Here is a 12,435-nt window from a genome sequence, read left to right as displayed (position 1 = left end):
CACAGGTAAGACTTTCTCTTTTTTCATCGTTTCCTGTAAACAGGTTCACAGTCACTTCACATAATTGGTGCTGCAAACAAATGTGTCACTTCAGAAAGAACAGATGAGGACTGAAAGACAGATGAAGACTGGCTGATGTCGCGTGCGTAATGATGCAAATAAAGCAAAGTTCTTTATTATTTCACATCATTTTAACGTCTTATAATTTGACTTCAACATGCACACTTTCCTAGTATTCGAAGATGGAAATGTCTGCCATAGATTTTTCAATTTGACATACAAAAGAGTTCTCAACAGAGAAAACAACAAATAATGAGTTGATATGAATGGAGAGCCTAAACCTGACGTTTAGCGCACGTGCCGACTGATTAGACGCTCTAGGAATTGTTTGTGTGCGAAAAAAATCGGACTTTCTAATTAACTGCGGTACGAATTCGTACATACAATATAGCCCCGAGGAATGCGTAAAGTAACAAAATAATCCGAAATAGTTTCAATCCAAGTCTTTTTTTTTTTTAAACAAGAGTAAAATATGTTAATTGTGTATATAGTCCAAGAAAACCAATGGTCCAAACCTCATGTCTCCATCATAATCCGATCAAACGTTATTGGATTATTTACCCTTGTAGGATGACCAGAATTCGGGTGACTTAATGGAGGCCAGAGGGGGAAAAAAAGTGGTTAAAAATCTGGAAAAATTGCATCGTGTCAGAGCCTTAATTCTTGCACAGAATCTAGCCTATTGGCTACTTGACAGGCTCATTTTCCCATTTAACTCATCTTTCTTCTCGAATCCGCAGTATAGAGGTAAGATGGATATCGCGTTTGAGACATGACATGTAGTATTTTCATTTTATAGTATACGCTTTTCATATTAATTCGACATTCCTGTTTTTTTTCTTCGAATTCTTAAAAAACAAGTCTAGGCCCATCTCTGAAATCTCAACTGAGTAAGTACTTACTGAGCGTAGTTTTATTTCCAGAATCTTTTACATGTAATTCAACTCGTTATGTTAATTTTGCGACACGCGGAAACAACTTTGAAGTTGACGACCACAAAGTCATTTTCTCCAGTTGTTACGAGAAACGTGCATCGCTATGTCAACAGAGCTTGGTGCTTATTATCAGATGCATTATATTAAACCTTTTGGACAGAACGCTAATGATATGTTAGAGGGAGACCGTACCGAACGATTCAGAACATGAATAATCATGTCTTCATACTATATTTTATAACAAAAGGAAGTTGAACTTCATAACCAAAGCGCGTTTTCACCCACTCTGGTCAGTGGGATATCTCCCAATTACTTTGACATGTTACGGGAAGAAACTGATTTTCTAGTCCTTCAGGCATACTTTAATCAAACTGTAAAATGTTCAGCAAAAGTTGATGCATATAGGCTAATTGCTTTTATCCATAATATTCCCAAACATTGCGCGTAACTAACAATTTAGCAAATTCAATGTCATAGCCCTGTAGAATAGCCTAAATCATTATCAGAATATCTAAAAAGTGGTTTCGTTATAGGCTACCCGAAGTCAGTGCAAATGTACAATGGATTTAAAATGGTTAGCCAAATGTCAATTATGGTAGCCTCTGTCTAATTGAATTAAAATCAGTGAGTTGAACCAATGGGCATGGGAAGGGCTGTAGCCTATTCCATGGATCCCCAAAAGCTCCTCCCCTGACGCTTGCGGTGAGTTGGGTGTGTGAATAAGGCGATCTTATAAGAGCCCTTGAACAAGTCGTGAGCAGATCATAATCGTATAGTGAGCGTAAATTCGTAGGTGCAACTGAGAAGGTCAACATTAGTTATCAGAGTGGCGAGCCGCACACAGAGGACTCATACCAGGGCGCAGTGGTGTAGCGTCTTGATGGTTGTAGCCAATTTTTGGATCCTTTAAAACTTTGCAGTGTTTGCTATTTCAAAAATAATGCAGCTGGAGAATATTCTTCCCAGCGCATCAACCAACTTACCCAATACTTTTTATAACCTCTCGTCGTCAGATAGTGCAAATAATAGCCCGGGGCCATCGCAGATCGAATATCAAGAAGTTGACCGGACGGAATCCGAACCAAGTAACGGTCCCAATAAATATTTGAGCGGAGTGGGGAACGCCATGATGGGTGAGGGAGAGGGCAATGCCTTCACCGGGACTAAAGCTGCCCCAGACGGAAGAAAAGGCTCACCGGTCCTCGGCGAAGATGACCAGTCCACTGGCCGGCGGTACCACATAGATGAACTTGGCTCTGACAGATACTTTATCTCGTCCTCACAGACGAGCTCCGATGTGGCAAATCAGTGTTCCCTCTTTCCATACGCAGGACAAACTGGGACAATGTACAGCGGGTCAAATGGATCCAGGTATTCCTCCCTTCATTACGGATCGGTCCTGCCACCGGCAGGCTTTTCATCCTCCGTGTGCCCTAGCCGGAGTCAGTTTGGCAGTAGCTACCAGTTCGGCCAGGGTCCAGGTTGCCTGTACCCCTCCTATCCGGGAACGGGTTCAGGTATTGGTTCCATGGCTCTCCCGGGGTCCACACCGGGAACGAGGGCTCAAGTTTATCTCTGCAATCGGCCCCTGTGGCTCAAGTTTCACCGATTCCAGACGGAGATGATCATCACTAAACAGGGCAGGTGAGCAGAGACGTTGGAGACCAGTTGATGGAATGTCATGTTTGATGATGGTTACCTTACTAAATATCCGCCCATCTGATGTTCCAATAGTCGTTTATATTACGGTGTCATATTTGCATATTTTGACATGTTATTCACACCATTTTTATGAATAGCCATACATGCCGACTTGTACATGTATTTAATTGTGTATTTGTAAATTATTATGTAGTCTATACAAACGTTTAAGACGTTTTTTTTTTTTTTTTCGTGCAGGAATAGCCTAAGTGAGGAAACGTGTCAAATATTGATTAGTTCATGCCATGACCTAACCTTACGAATTCTCTTGAATGCAACGACTCCCTCTGATCATTTTTCGTTTGAGTAAACACTTAAAATTGCATAATTGTGACGAAATGTATTTTTCTTTCAGGCGGATGTTTCCATTTCTCAGTTTCAACATCACTGGACTTAACTTGGCCGCGCATTACAACGTATTTGTTGAGGTCGTGTTGGCCGATCCAAATCACTGGCGATTTCAGGGAGGAAAGTGGGTTACTTGTGGGAAAGCAGACAACAACATGCAAGGTGAGCCTAATATTAAATGCACCTGTAATGTAGGCTACCTATTTAGAGGGATATTCTCTAAAGTTCTCTATAGGCCTACAGAAGCAGCACGTTTCAATTAACGGAAATTAAATTACATTTCGATGGCGCATAGCCTGTCAATTAGGAACGTTTCGTTATGTCAATATACAATTCCCTAACATTTACACCCAATTAACTGGGTATTTATGCTGTGCAGCTGGTCGTTTCCAACCACACCATCACTTTACCTATACATGTTTTTTGTTGGTTTATTATCCCCATTTTAAAAGAAAGAGAACCATTCAAACATTGTTAGCTGGTGACATTGGTCTATAATGTGCTTGACCCGTTTCCAGTTTTCCTGGAAAACGGATTAAATTATTATTCATTATTAGTCATCATTTTTTTTCATATGGTGTAAAATATCTTACCAATGAGAAGGTTTAATAACATGAAAATAGTGAACTTACATTTTCTCCCAAAATGTTTTTTTTTTACCTGTGCAATTTAACCATATTTCCATATTAGCCTCATAGCTCCAGTTTCACATCTGATTGCTTTTGAAAATTGAAATCCTGAGCATGTGATTCCATAATAGCAATTTGCCAATTTACTGGTCTTTTTGGAAATGTATAGATTTTGACACACAAGGATTCTTAATTTGAACTACATTACATCTTTGTTTTGCATTTGTGCTGCAATGTACTTTAATATTGTGTTTTATGTCCCACATAATTTATTAAATCACAGGTAACAAGATGTATGTTCATCCTGAATCCCCAAACACTGGCGCTCACTGGATGAGGCAAGAGATCTCCTTCGGCAAACTGAAGCTGACCAACAACAAGGGGGCAAATAATAACAACACACAGGTGAGGCCTACACTGCAATTTATTAATTTGGACTCAAATGTCTTTGGCTAGTTTTAAAAAGCGGTCTTTGGTGTTCTAGATCACAAATCAGTCCAAAACCACATTTATTTTTATTTTGACAGTGCTATTGGCAAAAATCTCCAAAGTAACTGGTGACGTGACAAATAACTGACCACATGAACTGTTTTGAAATCATGAAAAAGCCAAGCACTGACTTTGAATTCACACCTTTTTTTGTAGATGATTGTCTTGCAGTCTCTGCACAAATACCAGCCTCGGCTGCACATCGTGGAGGTCACCGAAGAGGGAGTGGAGGACATCGGCAGTGATGCCAAAACACAGACCTTTACTTTCCCAGAGAACCAGTTCATTGCAGTCACTGCCTACCAGAACACAGATGTAAGATGGCCACTACTATGAATCTAGATAAATATTAAGATTTTTCTTAAGTTTCTGCACTGAGTACACAAAACATTAAGAACACCTGTCATAGCCTGACCAGGTGAAAGCTACGATCCCTTGTTGATGTCACTTGTTAAATCCAATTCAATCAATGTAGATGAAGGGAAGGAGATGGGTTAAAGAATAATGTAAGTATGAGACATGGATTGTGTATGTGTGCCATTCAGAGGGTGAATGGGCAAGACAAAAGATTTAAGTGCCTTTGAACAGGGTATGGTAGTAGTAGCCAGGCACACCGGTTTGTGTCAAGAACTGCAACGCTGCTGGGTTTTTCACACAAGTCTCCCATGTGTATCAATAATTGTCCGCCACCCAAAGGACATCCAAGTTAACTGTGGGAAGCATTGGGGTCAACATGGTCCAGCATCCCTGTGGAATGCTTTCAACACTGTAGAGTCCATATCCCCAAGGAATTGAGGATGTTCTGAGGGAAAGGGGTGGCGCTAGCTCAAAATTAGGAAGGTGTTCCTAATGTTTGGTATACTCTGTGAATATTGACTGTCTATAAAATGGGGTTTTGTCAACACTTCTGACCATGCCTTGAACATCAATCTTTCCTTTCCAGATCACACAGCTTAAAATCGACCACAACCCCTTTGCTAAGGGCTTCAGAGACAACTATGACTCGTAAGTGACAATGACTTCCTTTTTTGCATATGGTATTGTGGCAGTTTTTTTTTCTTCTGCTCTGCTACTTTTAGTCTCTAGTGTGAACTTGTTTTTCTTTTGCAAACGACTCATCCTTGGACCTTTTTGTCTCTCTTCCACAGGATGTACACAGCCCCAGAGGGTGACAGGCTCACCCCATCCCCGACAGCCTCCCCTCGCTCTCACCAGATTGTGCCGGGTGCCCGCTATGCCATGCAGCCCTTCTTCCAGGACCAGTTTGTCAACAACCTGCCACAGAACCGCTTCTACACTGGGGAGCGGGCCGTGCCCCAGACAAACAGTCTTCTCTCCCCCCAGGCTGAGGATGCCGGGGCCAGCTCGGCTCAGCGCTGGTTTGTCACCCCGGTCCAGCAGTCGGGCTCCAACAAGCTTGACCTATCCTACGATCAGGACTACTCAGCCAGCAGTCTGCTGTCCTACGGCATCAAGCCCCTGCCCCTCCAGACCTCCCACGCCCTCAGCTACTACCCCGACTCGGCCTTCGCCTCAATGGCGGCCGGCTGGGGCACCAGAAGCACTTACCAGAGGAAGATGACCACAGGCCTGCCCTGGTCCCCTCGGCCCAGCCCTCCAGCCTTCGCAGACGACCAACTGGCTGCTAGCAAAGACAAGCTGCCCGAGGAGAGCACCGCAGCCTCCACTTGGGTAGAGACGTCCCACTCGCTGAAATCTGTGGACTCTACCGATTCGGGCGTGTACTCCATGGTCTGCAAGAGACGCCGGATGTCACCTGGTGGGTCGAGCACAGAGAACTCCCCCACCATCAAGTGTGAGAACTTGACCACAACGGAAGAGTACAACAAAGACAACCCCAAAGGCATGGGCTACTATGCCTTTTACGCAAGCCCCTAAAGACTATTTATTAAAATCGTATTAGTTTTGTTTTAAATTGAGTGCCCACCTTTTTTTATTTAAATACCCTTTTATCTAAAGGTGCCAAAGCTTTGTCCTCCCAAACAAGCTGCACAGATTACTTACACCCCCGAACACACATGCATTGTGACAAATGTTTAAAGCATGTCCCCAGTTGATTTAATTTTTTACTAATGTGATTTTATTTAAGGTCATTTTGTTGTACAGTATTTGTGCACTTTAGTATGTGATGTATCTTGTACAAACTGTCTTCATGGAGGTGTTATGAAATGGGTAATAAAAACAAGCTTTTCATAAACAATGTCCCACTTTGCAAATGTTGTCTCGTTTATTATCAATAATATGTATTTACTTAAGGACGACTCCGTGAAATTACATTGCCAATAGCAGCATTGCAGCTACTTAGATGTGAGATACAAGTCTTCGCCCTCATGCAGTCACATATCTGCGCATGTGCACGGGTTCACTCACGCTGTGCACGGCGTGGGAGCCAGGGTTCCAAAACAGCGGAGAAGTTGAGCCTCACTCTTGAACGTTGCTCAAATCAACGTTTACAGTTCAGCAGATGTTATAGTAACATAAGCATTTCGCTGCACTCACTATCTCCTAACAATACAAAAAAGTTATCAAGAAATGTCCAATTTAATAACCCAAATGGCGCTAACAGTAATCCAAATGCAACCTATACACTCGATGAATTTACACTATTTACTGAGAATGATCTGTACAGCAGTAGATAGTGAGCTAAGTCAAGAATCCAGTATATAAATGTTGAATGCAACTAAAATGCAATGTACAGTATTAGAATGAGCTATGTCAAGAATACAATATTTAAACCTCATGGTAAAATAGAATTGCAGGAAATTAGCTTCTGAAAGACTCCAGAATATATGTATGTGAATAGATGTGTATAGCAATAGTTAGAGTGAGCAATGAGTAGAATACATAGTGGCTAAAATGGTATGTTCAATTACTATGTACATAGGTCAGCAGTTTAAGGTGCAGGGTAGAGTACTGGGTGCTAGCTGGCTAGTGACAGTGTCTGAGGTTCAGGGCAGGGTACTGGGCGGAGGCTGGCTAGTGGTGACTGTTTAACAGTCTGATGGCCTGGAGATAGAAGCTGTTTTTCAGTCTCTCGGTCCCAGCTTTGATGCACTTGTACTGTCTCCGCCTTCTGGATGGTAGTGGGGTTAACAGGCCGTGGCTGAATTTCTTCAGCCTATTGAAGAGGCGCGGTTGCACCGGTCGGTGTGAAGGGACCATTTCAGATCCTCAGTGATGTGCACGCAGAGAACTTGAAGCTTTTGACCCTCTGCTGCAGCTCCGTCGGTGTGGATGGGGGCGTGTTCTCTCTGCCATCTCCTGATGTCCAAGATCTGCTGCTTCGTTTTGTTTCCATTGAGGGAGAGGTTATTTTCCTGGCACCTCTCTGCCAGGGCTCTCACCTCCTCCCTGTAGGCTGTCTCATCGTTGTTGGTAATCAGGCCTACCACTGTGGTGTCATCAGTAAACTTGATTGAGTGGGAGATGTGTGTGGTCACGCAGTCATGGGTGAACAGGAACAGGAAGTACAGCAGGGAGCTGAGCATGCACCCCTGTGTGGCTGCTATGTTGAGGATCAGAGTGGTGGAGGTATTGTTGCCTACCTTCACCACCTGGTTGGCCTTGGCCAGTCAGGAAGTCTAGGACCCAGTTGCACAGGGAGGGGTTCAGACTCAGCAGTCTGAGCTTAGTGATGAGCTAGGAGGGCACTATGGTATTGAAGGCTGAGCTGTAGTCAATGAACAGCATTCGTACATAGGTATTCCTCTTGTCCAGGTGGGATAGGGCAGTGTGCAGTACAATGGCGATTGCGTCGTCCGTGGAATCCGTATGCAAATTGTAATGAGTCTCGGGTGTCGGGTAAATTGGAGGTGATATGATCCTTAACTAGATTCTCAAAGCAGTTCATGATGGCAGAAGTGAATGCTACGGGGCTATAGTCGTTTCGGTCAGTTACCTTCGCTTTCTTGGATACAGGAACAATAGTTGAAATTTTTAAGCATGTGGGGACAACAGACAGGGAGAGATTGAATGTCTGTAAATACTACAAAATGTACCCGCTATTCTGTTTACTTTCTGCACCTAGCCTACGTATTACCGATGAGTCTACCTTTAATTTAAATGAACAGTTATAGGCCTACTTTTTGGAAATGTCCAACATAATAAATGATTTGTTATTATGGTACGGTTGACCCAACCACAAACAATTAAGTGTAACTTTAGTTAGCTACGGTATGATTATCATGAGGCTACTCACCATTTCCATTGTGATCACGAACGCGCACGAGTGTGTGCAGGCCAGAAAGTATTGTTGATGACAAATCTTTTTGATTATCACCCCTGATCATCTTGGACAACCAAATATTTTTGTTTAATTCGTACCTTTTCGCAATAATTCCGAAGCATTAATTTGAGATGCTTGGAGATATAGCTGTCGTGAGCCCCGCACGAGCGCGTTGGTCTGAGATACATTTATAACTTGTTAAAAGGTACCTAATTTGCCTTATTTTTTATTTTATTTTTCAAAATTTCAAAAAATACAACATTCAAGTTTTTGTGATGGACTTAATGCAGCCTGTTGGAGATAACTCAATTTAGACAAAATACGACTGTAGTCATTCATCTACAAAGACCACAACCATATCCATATTATAGATAATAATTTACTGATCATTATTGTTATTAATATTAGCCTGTTATTATTACAATGTATGAGTTCATTCAATATGACATGATGTGTGGTGGATGGTGTAAGGCCTGGGTGTCAGAATCGCGAAAGTCCACCACCAGCACCATATAACAACAGTAAATTCCAACAAAAAACAGACTGTTAACTGTATAATAAGACTGTGCACTTCCGTTAAGAAGTAATTACAGGATATTGTTAGGCCTATAAGTTTGCTAGCTCATTTATGTATATAACTGGACTCAGTTACCCCCACCCCCTGCCCCCCTCTTGACTATGGAGAGAGAAAATGTACGTTTTCATTTCTGTTAATTCTACACATTTGCAATGGGGGAGTAGGGAAAATGTTTCAGTTTAAACTAAAGCTTTCTGCAATTCTACAAATATTGGCATGGGGCGGAGAGAAAATATTGTTGTGAGCCCCCTAGCGGCCAGGGGCCCTAAGCAACCGCTTGTGTCCTTATGCCTGGAGCCGGCCGTGCTTAGAATAGTAGAAGAATACACAAGGTGCAATTTCGAAATTTGGTTGTGCATCAGAAATGTTCCTCTTGTTATGTCAGTCACTGACAGTCAGTCAATTAGCCATGTCAGTTAACACTTTTTAGATTGGTAAGTCAGTGTAGCCAGATATCTAAACTTGTAGTATTCATGGCTGAATTACTTACTGGGCTCGAAAGGCATGTACCAAGGTGTCCTGACCTCAAGGAGGCCCCTATAGATTCACTCTTATGCAATTGTCATATTATCATATATTGCATAAGTTATGGTAAAAGGGGTAGGATTGCAGGAAATTAGCTGTGAAACCTTCCTGATCATGCAAAACTATATATTAATTCACCATTAAACTGGTGTAAACCAGTCTAAGTAATGGATAATACTGTGCCTTCAGAAAGTATTCAGACCCCTTGACTATTTCCACATTTTGTTACTTTAGAGACTTATTCTAAAATGGACTGAACAAAAAAAATCCTCAGCAATCTACACACAATACCCCCTAATGACTAAGTGAAAACAGGTTTTTAGAAATGTTAGCAGATTTAAAAAAGAGAAATACCTCACTCTAGAGTTCCTCTGTGGAGATAGGAGAATCTTCCAGAAGGACAACCATCTCTGCAGCACTCCACCAATCAGGCCTTTATGGTAGAGTGACCAGACAGAAGCCACTCCTCAGTAAAAGGCACGTGACAGCCCGTTTGGAGTTTGCCAAAAGGAACCTAAAAACTCTCAGACAATGAGAAGCAAGATTCTCTGGTCTGATGAAACCAAGATTGAATTCTTTGGCCTGAATGCCAAGCGTCACATCTGGAGGAAACCTGGCACCATCCCTACGGTGAAGCATGGTGGTGGCAGGGACTTGGAGATTAGTCAGGATAGAGGAAAAGATGAACGGAGCAAAGAACAGAGAGATCCTTGATGAAAAACTTCTCCAGAGAGCTCAGGACCTCAGACTGGGGCGAAGGTTCACCTCCCAACAGGACCACCCTAAGCACACAGCCAAGACAATGCAGGAGTGGCTTCAGGACAGGTCTCTGAATGTCCTCGAGTGGCCCAGCCAAAGCCCGGACTTGAACCCGATCAAACATCTCTGGAGAGATCTGAAAATAGCTGTTCAGCAACGCTCCCCATCCAACCTGACAGAGCTTGAGAGGTTCTGCAGAGAAGAATGGGAAAAACTCCCCAAATACAGGTGTGCCAAGTTATACCCAAGAAGACTCGAGGCTGTAATCGCTGCCAAAGTACTGAGTAAAGGGTCTGAATACTTATGTAATGTGATATTTCAGTTTATTTTTTATTTTTGATAAATTAGCAAACCATTCTAAAAACCAGTTTCTGCTTTGTCATTATGGGGTATTGTGTGTAGATTGATGAGGGGGAAAAACAATTCAATCCATTTTAGAATAAGGCTGTAACCTAACAAAATGTGGAAAAAGTCAATGGGTCTGAATACCTTCTGAAGGCATTCCTTTTCACAGACATTTTTGCACTACAGTTTATCCAATGTCCAAATGGTTAGTTGTAGTGAAGGGAGAAGTCATAACATTCGCAATGAGAAACTAGTGAGAACTTAAAAATCCTGTTCTCAATGATTCCCATTTGAATTGACTTAAATACCCCATATTCTAATTAATTCTGTTGTCAGACTCCTTGACAGAAAGTGAAAAATCTGACTTACTCCAATTAACACCTCCTAACAAGCTAGAGTTCTGATTGCTCTGGCCTTTCAGGAAGGAAGCATGCAAGAAATAGACTCTTGGGGGAACGGCGTTTAGAGCAAAACATCTTCCTTGTTTGCTCTGTGTTAATGTCAGTGAATCATTGTATTCCGTAGCATCTGACGAGCTAAGTGCTCTTGTGTATTGGCCTCTGCCTATAACACCAGGCATGAGGTGTTATACGTAGCTTGACATTTAGGCTTGTCAAGTGAACGCCCAAGATATTTAACAAGTGAAGTTTGCCTTGAAGGAAATGAGTGCTTTAAAAGTAGCCTGTATAGATATCGGAGGGCAAAGGTCTCAAGGGGCCAGTAGCCTTGAGGCTATACACTAGAGGGCTGGTGGTGCCTGAGGACCTATATAGCATAAACTCAGCACAAAAATAAATAAATTCAAAGACAATTCATAAAAATCCAAATTGTAAAGGGTTCAAACATTGTTTCCCATGCTTGTTCAATGAACCATAAACAGTTAATGAACATGCAATTAAGGTCACAGTTATGAAAACTTAGGACACTAAAGAGGCCTTTTTACTGACTCTGAAAAACACCAAAAGAAAGATGCCCAGGGTCCCTGCTCATCTGCGTGAATGTGCCTTAGACATGCTGCAAGGAGGCATGAGGACTGCAGATGTGGCCAGGGCAATAAATTGCAAAGTCCGTACTGTGAGACGCCTAAGACAGCGCTACAGGGAGACAGGATGGACAGCTGATCGTCCTTGGAGTGGCTGACCACGTGTAACAACACCTGCACAGGATCGGTACTACCGAACATCACACCAGCGGGACAGGTACAGGATGGCAACAACAACTGCCCGAGTTACACCAGGAACACACAATCCCTCCATCAGTGATCAGACTGTCCGCAATAGGCTGAGAGAGGCTGGACTGAGGGCTTGTAGGCCTGTTGTAAGGCAGGTCCTCACCAGACATCACTGGCAACAACCATCCTGTATGGGAACAAACCCACCGTCGCTGGACCAGACAGGACTGGCAAAAAGTGCTCTTCTCTGACGAGTCACGGTTTTGTCTCACCAGGGGTGATGGTCGGACTCGCGTTTATCGTCGAAGGAATGAGCGTTACACCGAGGCCTGTACTTTGGAGCGGGATCGATTTGGAGGTGGAGGGTCCGTCATGGTCTGGGGCGGTGTGTCACAGCATCATCGGACTGAGCTTGTTGTCATTGCAGGCAATCTCAACGCTGTGCATTACAGGGAAGACATCCTCCTCCCTCATGTGGTACACTTCCTGCAGGCTCATCTTGACATGACCCTCCAGCATGACAATGCCACCAGCCATACTGCTCGTTCTGTGTGTGATTTCCTGCAAGACAGGAATGTCTGTGTTCTGCCATGGCCAGCGAAGAGCCCGGATCGCAATCCCATTGAGCACGTCTGGGACCTGTTGGATCG

At 43.0% G+C, this 12,435-nt stretch overlaps 1 protein-coding gene across 3 annotated transcripts; it reads left to right on the top strand.

Moving 5' to 3' along the window:
* Positions 1-573: 573 nt before the first annotated feature.
* Positions 574-6,387, top strand: eomes (eomesodermin). 3 transcript variants are annotated; one of them, XM_082960660.1, is made up of 7 exons: positions 574-950; positions 2,009-2,639; positions 3,052-3,206; positions 3,957-4,078; positions 4,319-4,477; positions 5,106-5,167; positions 5,311-6,385. In XM_082960660.1, the coding sequence occupies exons 2-7, from the start codon at positions 2,122-2,124 to the stop codon at positions 6,059-6,061; spliced, it is 1,767 nt and encodes a 588-aa protein (XP_082816786.1). In that variant the 5' UTR covers positions 574-950; positions 2,009-2,121; the 3' UTR covers positions 6,062-6,385.
* The last annotated feature ends 6,048 nt before the right edge of the window (positions 6,388-12,435 follow it).

This window comes from Salmo salar, chromosome 14, assembly GCF_965601325.2.
Source record: "Salmo salar chromosome 14, fSalSal1, whole genome shotgun sequence".
Lineage (NCBI taxonomy): Eukaryota > Metazoa > Chordata > Actinopteri > Salmoniformes > Salmonidae > Salmo > Salmo salar.
The sequence above is the reverse complement of the archived record's forward strand: the minus strand, read 5'-3'. Positions and strand labels throughout refer to the sequence as shown.